This window comes from Conger conger, chromosome 12 (genome assembly GCF_963514075.1).
Source record: "Conger conger chromosome 12, fConCon1.1, whole genome shotgun sequence".
NCBI classification, from domain to species: domain Eukaryota; kingdom Metazoa; phylum Chordata; class Actinopteri; order Anguilliformes; family Congridae; genus Conger; species Conger conger.
In genome coordinates, this window is record NC_083771.1 from 7,475,808 (window position 1) to 7,489,525 (window position 13,718).

Below are 13,718 nucleotides of genomic sequence, written 5' to 3' on the forward strand. Positions count from 1 at the left end.
CCATATTCGACCCGGATCTCATGGCAACATAACTACGTAAAACGTAGGGAAAGGGGGGGAATAGGGGAAAGAGAAAAGAGAGGTAAAGAAAAGAGCAAAAGCTTCAGAGAGGATCCACTCCACAGGCAGAGAGAGGTAGATTGAGTATGAGAAGAGGAGAGAGAAAGCAAAATTATTTTGGATTCAAATACTTTTCTAAGCTTTACTGAGAAAGTTCTGGTGTATTGGAACCTATAAAATACTCTCATAGCGTGTAAATGTGTGAACCCCGTCTTCTGGTCCTCTTGGTTGCCTTAAATGCACCAGGCAAGATCAATCAAGCAGAGAAAAGTATTTAAATCCAAAACAATTACGTATTTGACTCAGATCTGCTGTATTGATGTACTGTATGTAAAGAATATAAGCTTGTCTGGTCAATGACTAAAATGTCATCGCACTTAAACACAACGAAGCATTGCGTTGGACTGTGCATCAATAACCACTCTTGGGTCTAAATTTAAATGAAAATTTCACACATTGACCTCGAACACACTGCTCCTGCCCTTCACAGGACGGGCAGATCGCCCGATGATTGTGCTAAATTAATTTGCCACATCTTGGTGATGGGCAGGTCATAGGGTGGCAGTAATGGGCCTCTTAATCACAGCCACTGCAATCAGCCTCATTCAATACCCCCATCTCTGACGCACGTGCCCAGTGAGAAACTTCCTGTTGTCAACCCCTCGACGGTCTCGCATAATCACATGTTGGGAGGCATACGCGGTCGTAACAATGCCTCACGGTCTCTTTCGTGAGGGACATCATTCAGACTCTGCTTGACTGATGTTCAAATAATATAAATATAGTCAGCCAATGAGCTGCAGGGTGAAACAAACAGGCTAACCTGAGCTAATGCTAATGCTAATCCCCCCACTATGCAATTTGACAAGAGGGGGCTGCAGCAATGTTATTCCTCACTGTTAAAGAAAAATAGAAATAAAAATGTGTTTAGATTTACAAACCTTAGCTGAGTGGACTGTGGGTTTACTTGAGGGGGGTATGTCTGCTTCTTCTTCAGTGTAATGTTACACTTTTTAAAATAATTACACTTTGTGCATAATCTCAAAGTTTTAGGGAAGAAGGGTAACTTGAAATTGTGACTCAGAAAATTCCCGACAAAAACTTTCAGACAAGAAAAGTAAATAAGTACAGCATGTTCCACAAATTTCTGATATATGTATGAACATCTGAACTTAAGTGTAAATGACAACATCTCCCCCAAGTGATCACTTGTCAAACTGCAGGGTTTGTGTCCTAAATCCAGCCAGAATTCATTTCTGATAACTTTATGACACTGTGACTATGAATCAGTCAATGTGAAGCAATGCACTGGATAAGTCAAAATCACATATTCTGCCATAGTTCCATCGTAGTCATGGTTCTCTTATTTTAAGGAATTTACACGAATTTACTTCTAACGTTTTTGAAAGATGTTTTTTATCATAACAGAATCGTGGTGAAACAATACTGTATGGTCAGTCAGCCATCTTGAATTTTCTGGAGACTTCACCTGAGCAGTAAACATTTTTGATATACAGAGCTGTCAGATCTTCCTGTTGTCCCCTAAAGACTGTGACAATGTCCACAACAGCTTACTTGCTTCCTATTGCATGCATCAGTCTGCTAAACATACTGCACTGTGCAACATATCCCCATGCTATTTTACAATGTTGCGGTGGAAGTATAAGTACTGCCCAGTCATAAAAAGGCTCTGCCGCTTCCTCTGTGACCTCTTGGACTGCGATTGGACCCAAAGATGGCTCCACCTCTTCCTCTCTGAGGGACATTGTAAAAAGGATGGTTGCCTTCCTGAGAAGTGTGCTCACGAATAAGCTCAGCCAAACCCCAGAAGTATGTATATTTGAGTACACTACATTTAGAGGACAATTTAGCCTATACTTTCTCATCTAGTCTAATCGCGGTCTGCATTTCAGAGGAGATCGCGTACAAATATACATTTGCAGTATGTTTAGTAGACGGCACATATAGTGGCAGTAGTTTGATGGCCATTTCAGACATGGCCTGGGTTTCCTTCAGGACCGGGGACAGCGTCAGTCTAACCTGCAGACATGGACAGTTGAGATCATATCTGTAACAGCTTTTCCAATTAAATTCGTTACATTGTAGCAGGCGGCCAATCTAAAAGCTGAATCTTGCCTTCCCCGACACATTAACATGGGAGCATCTGGGGTCCAGACTAGTCTTTGGGTGAAATCAAACATCAACACAACCTGTAGGGTGTTTCCAATGGCGTTTCTAAATAAGTTGGTGTCAGAACCTCCTGGCCATAGAGCAGATTCTGCACAATTAAAGAGGAAACTTAAATCGCAGCCAGGATATAATCATAAAACCTCAATATATCACCATAAACATTTACATGAAAGTAGCCTGACTCAAGGGTGACTAAGGCTGAGTTAGCATACTTAGCATACTACTCGTGCTACATTTCAATTAGCCTGAAATTGAGCACAAGTAGTATGCTAGTATGCTCGTATGCTAGCATGCAGCCTTAGTCTTCCACAGGTCTAGGTTATGTGTCCATCTGACCAACAGCAGTGGTTGTGTTATTCAGTGGTGGGGAGTGCCACTACAGTGAGCGATCACATATCCTGTGGTGGTGGCGTACTGGCGCCACCTAGTGCGTAGGATGCAGATCACAGATCACATGAACACCAGTTCAATGACTTCACATTTATTCCACAAATCAATCTGTCACCAGTCACTAGTATGGCCTGCATGCATTGAAACAACTGGAAACAAAATGTATATATATACTGTACATACATCTACTCAGCAGTGTGGTCCATCGGAATGAACCTATTGTCTAACCACACATCTGACATTTACAACAGTAATTTTTGCCGTAAATACAACACCAAAGACACCTCAAGGATACATAATGCTTTGAATTACATAGACAGCACACTACTTGAACATCTGTGATTAACAGATAGTAAACATTACAAAATACTGCTTTTATATGTGACAACTTCTCTGGGGGAAATTTTGCTCATGCATCAGTGTCGATGATAAACAGGCTTGATTAAAGGCAGGGTTTGAATTGGGTTTCTGGACCCAGTCATGTCGATTAAGTTGGGTGCTACACGTGTGCAATGGCCAGCTTAGAACTCTTTGTAAATGTTTGACACAAAAAAAGGACATGTTGCCAGGAAACTATATGCACATTCACCTCAGTTCCGATACCTGATCTTTTCAGACACACGTGTTTCAAGTCATCAAAATTATATATTTATAGTACACTTAATTTCATATTTCTGAAAAAATATATGAAAACTGTGTTTCAGTTTACTTCAAACAACTAGAATATTTCCCTAGCAATCGACTTACATTCTAATGATCTTCATTTGCATGCATTATCTTCACACTGTGGAGATGGCTCCTGTCTGGTGTGTAGTGTTTTTATCCTGATCGTGTGACAGTTGGCAAACTGCTGAAACTTGTGACTTTCACACCTGTGATTTGGGGTTTTTTCGAGACCAGGAGGGGTGCGACAAAGTTAGCGAAAAACTTAGGTGAAGACTGCCACTCTTCAGCTAAAATAAATACGTGAGTAAACAAAGTGAAAAATGGCACAGTTTTAAAATATTGAAACATACATCTGAAGTATTTCTCTCTGCTTGCTGACTCAGCAGTAGGCTACTGTTAGCTATCTCTTCCTGGCTCATTTACACAGCAGAGTAGAAGAAGAGACAGAAGACCCATAGACCCGTAGAGTCTGACTGGCTCTACTCGATGTGCATCCTCCAAAACTGTGGAAGAACTGGATTGATCTGCCCAAGCCCACACTTGACAGTTCAACAGTGAGTTTGCTTGCAGTGAGATGCCGACAGTGGTACACACAGATAATACTTCTAACTGTTTTTTCTAACAGTGCATACTCACAATGTTTTATTTTCCATAAATAACCAGTCATGTGACAACAGCAACACCAATGCGAAAGAACGGAGCCAGTGGGGGTGTGGTTTGTTTCTTTCAATGACTTCAATTTGCAGGAAGAACTGTTTTACGAATAAGAGATTAAATTACTCATAAAGCATTCATATAGCACCTATTACCATCTGAAATGGTACACAGTCAAAGGGGGAAGATCACCGCAACCACTACCAATCTGTAACACCCAACTAGGAAATACGGCAGCCATTTTATGCCAGAGCACTCACCACACACCAGGGTGAGGTGCAGCCAAGGAGAATCCAATGTGTATATCACCCGGATGGGACATCCTATCCAATGAACTCCACTGTAACCTCAACCACATGAATACATGCCTGGAGGGGTAGGATCGGGCATGAGTCTTGAGTTGAGCAACAAGGGTGGGTGTGACTAGAAGGGCATGTTTAATATGTATATAATATTTAATTTTCTAGTATTAAATATAGGTGGGTATAGAGGGTATATAGAGGGTGTAAGACCAGGGAGGGGTGTAACATTTCACTGTACATATTTGTATGAGCATGTGACAAATAAAGTAGCTTGAATCTTGAATATTGAATAGTTGAGGTTGTTGTGGATAGAACACTAACCCTAAGGAGGTGTACCAGAGAAGGTGGCAAAGGTCCCTGTCCTAGAACAAGGGACGATTGGCAGGATGGGAGAGGGGGAGGAGTTAATGATACTGATTGATGTCTGAGGGGCAGGGGGGTGTGGTGTGAGGAGAGGGAAGGGGAGGAGTTAATGTTTGGAGTCTCGAGGGTAAAACTCGGCTAGGATGGTCTGCGGGATTCTCTTCAGCATCTCCTTGGGGAAGATTCTCAGCAGCTGCCAGCCGATGTCCAGGGTCTCGTACACGGTGCGGTTCTCATAGGCTCCTGTAGGGGGCGCAAGAGGACAGAGGTGAGTAAACCCGACATAATTTAGCACTTATTATTTAGCCAACGCTTACATAGTATATTCTGTAGCTAGCACATTTATTTTGCTTGACAACACACAAAACATTATATACTTTTATGCAGGGCAACAATGTAGGAGAAACAGAAGTGCATTCACCTCATTGGCCTGAGTAACCTGAACAGGCCAGCAGCATTCCCAAACCAGTGAGAATATAAATGGTAAATGGTTGGCATTTATATAGCGCCTTTATCCAAAGCGCTGTACAATTGATGCTTTCTCATTCACTCATTCATACAAACACTCACACACCGACGGCAATTGGCTGCCATGCAAGCCACGGACCAGCTCATCAGGAGCATTTGGGGGTTAGGTGTCTTGCTCGTGGACACTTCGACACAGCCCCGGCGGGAGATCAAACCGGCAACCCTCCGACTGCCAGACAACTGCCAGACAACTGCTCTTACGGCCTGAGCCATCCATCCATCCATCCATTATCTTAACCCGCTTATCCTGAACAGGGTCGCAGGGGGGCTGGAGCCTATCCCAGCATACATTGGGCGAAAGGCAGGAATACACCCTGGACAGGTCGCCAGTCCATCGCAGGGCACACACACCATTCACTCACACACTCATACCTATGGGCAATTTAGACTCTCCAATCAGCCTAACTTGCAAGTCTTTGGACTGTGGGAGGAAACCGGAGTCCCAGGAGGAAACCCACGCAGACACAGGGAGAACATGCAAACTCCACACAGAGAGGCCCCGGCCGACGGGGATTCGAACCCAGGACCTCCTTGCTGTGAGGTGGCAGTGCTACCCACTGCACCATCCGTGCCGCCTGGCCTGAGCCATGTCACCCTATAATAATTATTATATAATAATAATATTTATAATTTGTTATTTAGCTGACGCTTTCATGCAAAGTGTCTTATAGTTGATTAGACTAAGCAGGAAACAGTCAGAAATGCGGGGTTCAGGGCCCAACAGCTGTGCGGATCTCATCGTGGTTACGCCGGGGCTTGAACCACCAACCGTCCGGGTCCCAGTCCTGCACGTTAGCCACTACGCTACAAGCCGCCTCATGCCACACAGGGCTTCACATCTCCACGGGAGTCACTTTCGCATGGGACAATATGAGCTAGAATATTCGTGACAAGAAAAAAAAAACTTGTTTTAAAATGTTTTATTTTCGTGTCGCACTTGGGGGACCCAGGATTCAGATTCCTCCGGAAGCTTCTGGCAAACTCCAGTGATTACCGGAGGCACTGGAGCTTATTAAAAAGAAAAATGTCCCCATTGAACTTCACCCAGGCAAATTCATAAAACTTTTGACAGCACTTTTAAATTCCCAAATGTCTATGAACTGAACTAATTACCCTCCAGAGACCAATTTTTCTCTGGGCCACACAGAAGATAAGATTTTTTAAAATTTCTGTTCATCACTTCGCGGTACCCAGTATGCATAAAGCCTCATGGTCAAACATGGCCGCCTCCATGAACTGGCTTCTTGCGGCATTGAGTGGCTCCCATAGGAATCCATGGAGCTGGTAAGCGGAAGCCGTCTCCAGTCCTCATACATCTCGATGTCCCCGCTTCCCTCTCCGTACTCACCCTGGGCAATGAAGTTCCTCTCAAACTTCTGCAGGAACTCCAGAAACAGGAGGTCATCGGAGGTCAGGGCCTCCTCCCCCACCACGGCCTTCATGGCCTGGACATCCTTCCCGATGGCGTAGCAGGCGTACTGCGGAGAGAACGCCATCATCAGACCTGTTCTCTACACAAACCCTGCTCCCCCCAGCTTACAGGAAGTGACAGTGATTTATTTTCCCATTTTTAGAAGACAGATCTTTATAAGATCAGTTAAGCAAAACATTTATATCTTCAAGACTTTCATCAGTAGTCTTTATCCTTCTCTAAACCTAACTACTCTGCTTTTCTGACCCCTCTACATTATCCCCATTGTATATATTTACAAATCTCAAAATATCCGCAGATCTGCATATATATAATCAGCATTGATTCTATATATACTACTCTAACCAATTCCATACCGTTTAAAGTGAACCCATAGTGACCCATTGTAAAAACAACACTGCATAAGCAGATTTCAGCAATAAGCAATTTAGCCTCTAGTTTGGAACTCTCAATACTGTCATTATTTTACTGAGGAGAATATTTTGATAGGTACAACTTGGTGATTGACAACATGCGATACACAGACAGCAAACACAGTCCAACACTGCAGCTTCACCAAACTTCCTGCCCTGACAAAACCGCCAAAGAAACCCCCCCCCCCCCCCCCCCGTCAGCCTACCAGCTGGTTGGACACGTCAGAGTGGTCTTTCCGGGTCATTCCCTCCCCGATGGCAGACTTCATCAACCGGGACAGAGATGGGAGGACATTGATGGGAGGGTAGATCTGTGAGGGGGAAACCGGCTATGCGTCAGCAGGCGGGCGGCCATTTTGTGCCGAACGGTAGCGGCGGGTGTGTGGCTCTGCCCCACCTGTCTGTTGTGCAGCTGCCTCTCCACGTAGATCTGCCCCTCTGTGATGTAGCCCGTCAGATCCGGGATGGGGTGGGTGATGTCTGCAGAGGCAGGAGGAGGAAAGGGGAAATGCCTTCAGGGTCATGAAGGCAGCTAAATCTCAAACATAAACATGCTGTCGTTTTTTCATCCGAACGTTGCATGTTGTTCCACCATGTAAGCATGTTAAAGCATGTTCCTGTGGATGTCAGAACAGCAGAGACCGTTTTCAAGCGCAGACTGAAGACTCATCTCATCAGGCTGCGCCTTTCCCTCTCTACCTCACCACCATGATTAGCCTTGTGTATCCATAGCTTATAATAGCACTTATGTATAGTTATTGTAGTATTCTGATAGGGTATTCTAACTGCCAACCATGGTATGCAAGTTGGTAAGTTGATGTACCCTTCAAGGGTTAAAGTTGTATTTATGCGATCACGCTGGGACTCGGAACTGTGCTGTCCTCTCGGGCCCTCAACACACTTGTCCCTGGGTCTGATCTGCACTTCATTGTATGTCTCTCTGGATAAGAATGTCTGCTAAATGCCTTGTAATGTAATGTACTGTAATGTTAAAATGCAGACCAGGGCGGCGAGCGTACCGTCATTGGGCATGGTGAGGATGGGTATCTGTGTGATAGACCCGCCCCGGCCCTCCACGCGCCCCGCCCGCTCGTAGATGGTGGCCAAATCCGTGTACATGTACCCCGGGAAGCCCCTACGTCCCGGAACCTCCTCACGGGCCGCGGACACCTGGGGGGGGGCAGGAGAGAGGGCATGAAATTACAGCTACAGCCCCACCAACATGCTCTTCAGGAGAAAAGGTGAAATGGTAAAACAAGTGGAGTGATGTGCTGCCAGGCTGCATGTGCTGACCAGAAGCATTATACCCTCTGACCTCGGTAAAAGGAAATAGGTTGAAGTGTTTCATAGACTTCGTATTTCAGTCCCACTTCATTTCCATAAAATTAAAAACAATTATGTCTCATAGTTAGACATTTAACAGTTTAGGCAAGCTTTATTTCTTTTTTAAATGTATTTATCGTGGTATTTATTTTAGTTTACCTTCACTAAAATATCGTCAAGCTTGCTGTTCAAGTTTTCTGCATCCGGTCAGGTGTGGGCAGAGCTTTGTCTTAAGGCTCCATTTTACACAAAATTGAGTGAGTTCTGTGATTTCAAGAGCTTTTCTCAAGCCCTTGGAAAGTCATTGGCCCGTGTTGTTTCTACAGTCTATGGCTGGAGCACAACATGGTGGACTTTCCGCCACCCCTCACCTCCCGGAGAGCCTCTGCATATGAGCTCATGTCCGTCAGGATGACCAGCACGTGCTTCTCACACTGATAGGCCAGGAACTCGGCGGCGGTGAGTGCCAGGCGCGGAGTGATGATGCGTTCAATCCTGCAGGTGGAGCAATGTAGTCTTCTTACAATGTAGTCCTTAACAAGTTCAGCTGGTCTCGCTCTGTGTTTTTTAAATCTATGGTAAAGTAGCTAAAGGCAGTCTTGGCTATGTTTTGATTAGACATCATAATAATAAAAATAATAATACATTTATTTTTATCACACTTTTCATGGTACACAAAGACACTTTACATAGTTAATCAAACAAAGAATAAAAATAAATAAACAATATGGCACATGGGATGCCATATTACATTCATGATCTGATTCTAACTCATGTATTGTAATCTGTTTCTGTTTGTAAGAGATTTTTAATCTCAACGAAGCCTATCCTAATTAAGTAAAGGTTAAATAAACAGATTCTGCACTGCATATAGAAAGACAGGAAGACAGAGAGGCAGAGAGGCAGAGTGACTGGACTAAACACTTTTTTTTTCCCCGGATTTTTTCCCTTTTTCTCCCAATTTGGTAGCCAATTGAACCCTGTCAATTCAATTAGAGCTAGTATTAGATACACCGCCCACACCCCGTCCCTCGGCGGCCCTACAAGAGCAACACGCCTTCTTCAAGCCGTCTTGCCACATGCTGGTAACCGTGATTCCGAGGTGCCCGAGGTGCTTTTTGTGCGGCGATCTACTAACCCTGCCAAGTCCCTCCCCCTGGAGCAGCGAGCCAATTATGCTGCTCCACGTGAGCAGGACTAAACACACTTGTAATGTTCAATTCTCGAATGAGATACTGCGGTACACTTAACCAGGCTACTACTACAACTAATAACAAATAATAATACAGTATTGTGTCAGTGCTTCATTACCATATGTACAATCATGCTATTGCAGTCTTATTGAGTCAAAAATATTCCTGCCCTCCCGTATTCCCTCATATGATGATGTCATAAGTACACACGTGGGGTCGTTGGCTAGGTTCAGGAAGAGACACACGTTGTCCATGGAGCCATTTTCCTCAAAGTCCGACTTGAAAAATCTGGCAGTTTCCATGTTAACCTGTGGCAACATAATAATGCATCATCAATGGCTATTTTAAATTAGAATGACAAAAACAGTGTTTTAATTCAATATAATTGTACATAACATTACAGTTATTTTATCCAATGCTTTTATCCAAAGCGATTTTTATAAGCAGGGGGCAATCCCTTTGGAGCAATATTTGTGGTCCAAACCTCAGTGTAACCACAATAAGATCAGTGCAGCTGTTGGGCCCGTGTGCAAGGCCCAACAGCAATACTATTCTTATTGTGGTTACACTGGGGTTTGGACCAGTCAAGCACCTTTGCCACTAGGCTATAGGTACATTTACACATGTACACATTTGTTTCACTAATAGAAAAATATAATACAGAATCAGTACGCTTGACAAAACTGAAACCTAGAGCACCCTCGTGTGGTAATTTTGTGAAGGTGCATCCATTTTCTATTCATCCATCCATTTTATAAACTGCTTATCCTTGTTGGGTCAAGCTCAGATCACCCATATGGCCACTTGGGTGAGTGCCCAGGGACACCAGATAATGCCGACCAATCGGGAGGCACCAGAAAACAGTTAAAAAAACTCAACCTAGTAATGCGTTCCTTCTAACGTGATTTAGCTAAAAAAGGCCGTTCCTTTAAGGCAATTGTATTCCAATACATGATTATGAAACAAAATACAGACTTGATTGGACTGTTGTTTGCATTGTGTGGTACTATACCATGCCTACGTTTCACCAACCAGAGCCTGTTAGATAACGTTAAGGTCAGGATCACAGGGGGCTGGAGCCTATCCCAGCATGCAATGGGCAAGGGGAAGGAATACACCCTGGACTGGTGCACTGTAATCCAACACAGGGCCCACACACCATTCACTCACACACTCATATTAGCCTCAAATTAGCCTAACATGCATGTCTTGGACTGTGGGAGGAAACCAGAGCACCTGGAGGAAACCCACATAGGCACAGGGAGAACATGTAAACTCCACACAGAAAGTCCTGGCCAACTCAGTACTCTCTCGCTGTGAGGCGATCGTGCACTTCACTGCACTACCATGCAACCCCCAGTTCCAGTGTCTCCATGAATCTAGCTCCAGATGACATGAAACCAAAGTCAATTCATCATTTATATGGATTACCAATTATTGCAATCAATTAGTTCATTAGTGGACTGTTAGAATATGACTGAACAGCACAAGCACTTAGGGAAATGAAAACAAATGATCAAAATATTACACTTTTCAATATATAGGTAAAAAAACAAATTACTGCCATTTTCAGATATATTTGTTGAAATACATTGCTGAGAAATATATTTATAATATATTTTTTGGTCATAATTTGTTCAGGTGAGCATGTTTACAAAAGACCCATAAATGTAGAGGTGTCCAAGCCTAGCGTAATGTGCTGTATGGAGGACCTGGCAGTGTGCAGGTGAAGGAGAAACACACGGGTATTCTGCAGGGTAGAGGCAGCCTTACCCCCATAGCAGCAAACACACAGGCATTCTGCAGGGTAGAGGCAGCCTTACCCCCATAGCAGCAAACACACAGGCATTCTGCAGGGTAGAAGCAGCCTTACCCCCATAGCAGCAAACACAATGGCAAAGTTCTCCTCACTGTAATCCATCACGTCTTTGGACTTCTTCACCAGCCCTGCCTGACGACAGATCTGCGCTGCAATCTGAGATAGACAGACAGACACACACACACACAGACAGACACACAGACAGACAGACAGGCAGGCAGGCAGACAGACACACACACAGAGACAGGTAAACAGGCAGTCAGTAAGACAGACAGACAGATAGACATACAGACAAACACATAGACAGACATGTAGAGACAGAGACAGACATACATAGACAGACATACACACAGGCAGACACATACAGAGAGACACACACACAGACAGACAGACAGACAGACAAACACACACACAACAGAGATGGGAAGAAGACATCAGAGAGACATAACATGTTATAAAGTGAACGCTACTTTGTCCCGCTTCATGGAACATTTTGGGATATTTTTTTCCCTGTGTGAACTCACTGTAACCTTTACATTACATGACAAATGTTTAGCAGACGCTTTTATCCAAAGCGATAATACAATAATACAGCAAGTGCATACCAAAGGTAAGGTCATCGTAACAACTACAGAACAGGAGTCAAACAGTACAATTCACATAATGGATCAGTTGTCTGCAGCCATAAGCATAGTAACGAATTTGGAGGGTAAATATAGGGTAGCGTACGGTATGTCAGACTAGAAGCAAGACAGGAGGGCTTGTCCTGCCTCACTGCACATTTTGGGAAGCTTGGGCGGCACTCTTACTTCATTGTGTGGGAGACCCGCGGCAGAGAAGATGGGGATCTTCTGCCCCCGGGCGATACTGTTCATCCCGTCGATGGCGGATATTCCAGTCTGGATCATCTCCTCAGGATAGATCCGGCACTGCGGGTTAATGGGCTGGCCTGGGAGGGGAAGAGTGTCCATTTCATTCAATGTATATCTACAATTTAACATATAACTTCATTTGTTTCATTTATATTCATTCAATATGTACAGTGGGGTCCGAAAGTCTGAGACCACATTGAGAATCTGGGATTTTTTTTTTTTCATGTAATACTGGAAATAAATAGAAAGTTTATGGATTTTGAAAAATTTAAACAAAGTAAAGTGGAGGGTGCTGCACAATCCACAATCACCTGACCTCAACCCCACTGAACATTTATGTGGACAGTTTAAGACTGACAGCAGCCAAGCATTCAGTAACATCATAGTTCACATTGTCATTAAAGCAAAAGGTGTACATACCAAATACTAAGAAATATTTTTCATTCAAATTGTTATGCTGATAATTGGTAATAAAGTGATAAAGTTTGTATTAAATTAGAAAAGAATGCAAAATAGAACAAATGCAAAATAGAACAATTTCAGTGGTGTCAGACTTTTGGTCCCCACTTTGGCGTCAAACTTGCATTTGCACTAAGCCGGTAATGCACCAGGTAGACTCTGTGAATCTACGAGTCCGGTACGGTGCTGGTATTGATTTCTCAAATCAGTTAAAAAAAGTTTAAAGGTAAGGAAGGCGTGCAGCTGGTTGTGTTGTGTTCACTCACGCCTTCCTCTAGGGTTCTGGTTTTTCTTTTCTTTTGGACTCGTGTGAGTCGGGGATTGGGGACGTTGTCCTGGTATGTATTTTGGTTTGAATTTTTGTCCTGAGCTGCGCCTCATGGTTTCATTTTCATGCCTAGCCTTTTCATGCTAGGTTGTACTTTATTTTCTTCATCGGTCTGCGACCGTGAGTGCAAAGTATTTCGCCCTGGTTTCGAAGGGTTGTTTTATTTTCTCCAGCCATTTTGGGCTTCATTTCTATTTGTGTTTAAAAAATCTCATTTGCGTTCCTCCCTCTGTTCCGGGAGAAGACCTTATTATTTTTATTCTGGGTAGCTCTGTCTGTTTCCTCCCAGGGTTTAGTGGCAAACACGTTTCATCACAGTATCGTCATGGCTGCAAAACTACAACTCGCAGTTCACACCAGCCCTGCTGCAAAACAGAGTAACCATAAATTGAACATAAACCCAAAATTGAAATTTAAAACAAAATGCCTATAAATTTTTCACTTGAAGCACACTCCTGAAGAAGCATTTGCAAAGCAAAAGGATTCCAACTGACAAAGTTGACAAAAACATAGTTTATTTCAAAACTCTTCTCTACAGAAACTGTATAAGGAAGATTAACTGTATAAGGAAGATTTTACCAGCGGTTGTCCAAAAAGTCTGACTAAAATGAGTAACGGTCCATAAAACCTTTGGCATAAAGAAAAATGATTGATAATAATACTTTAGGTCAACAGAACGAGACCAAATTGCATTTACGGCTCTTACCCATGATGTCTAGATAGTCT

General features: G+C 43.5%; 1 protein-coding gene across 2 annotated transcripts; it reads right to left on the bottom strand.

Annotated features, from left to right (window-relative positions):
• Positions 1 to 4,343: 4,343 nt before the first annotated feature.
• On the bottom strand, positions 4,344 to 13,712 carry LOC133141851 (V-type proton ATPase subunit B). Of its 2 annotated transcripts, XM_061262640.1 has the most exons (10): positions 13,699 to 13,712; positions 12,143 to 12,282; positions 11,388 to 11,489; positions 9,725 to 9,822; positions 8,693 to 8,816; positions 8,018 to 8,168; positions 7,396 to 7,478; positions 7,205 to 7,309; positions 6,502 to 6,631; positions 4,344 to 4,868 (listed from the first exon to the last, which is right to left on the bottom strand). In XM_061262640.1, the coding sequence occupies exons 1-10, from the start codon at positions 13,700 to 13,702 to the stop codon at positions 4,732 to 4,734; spliced, it is 1,074 nt and encodes a 357-aa protein (XP_061118624.1). In that variant the 5' UTR covers positions 13,703 to 13,712; the 3' UTR covers positions 4,344 to 4,731. The 2 variants fall into 2 exon arrangements, with proteins under 2 accessions (XP_061118624.1, XP_061118625.1); XM_061262641.1 differs by lacking the exons at positions 11,388 to 11,489; positions 12,143 to 12,282; positions 13,699 to 13,712 and adding an exon at positions 11,288 to 11,299.
• Positions 13,713 to 13,718: the final 6 nt, after the last annotated feature.

Coding starts and splice junctions, on each gene's coding strand:
- LOC133141851 (XM_061262640.1), bottom strand. Junction 8,817..9,724: donor AACCTAGCCAACGACCCCAC/GTGTGTACTTAT, acceptor CTCCACCTGCAG/GATTGAACGCATCATCACTC. Junction 8,169..8,692: donor ATGCAGAGGCTCTCCGGGAG/GTGAGGGGTGGC, acceptor GCCCCCCCCCAG/GTGTCCGCGGCCCGTGAGGA.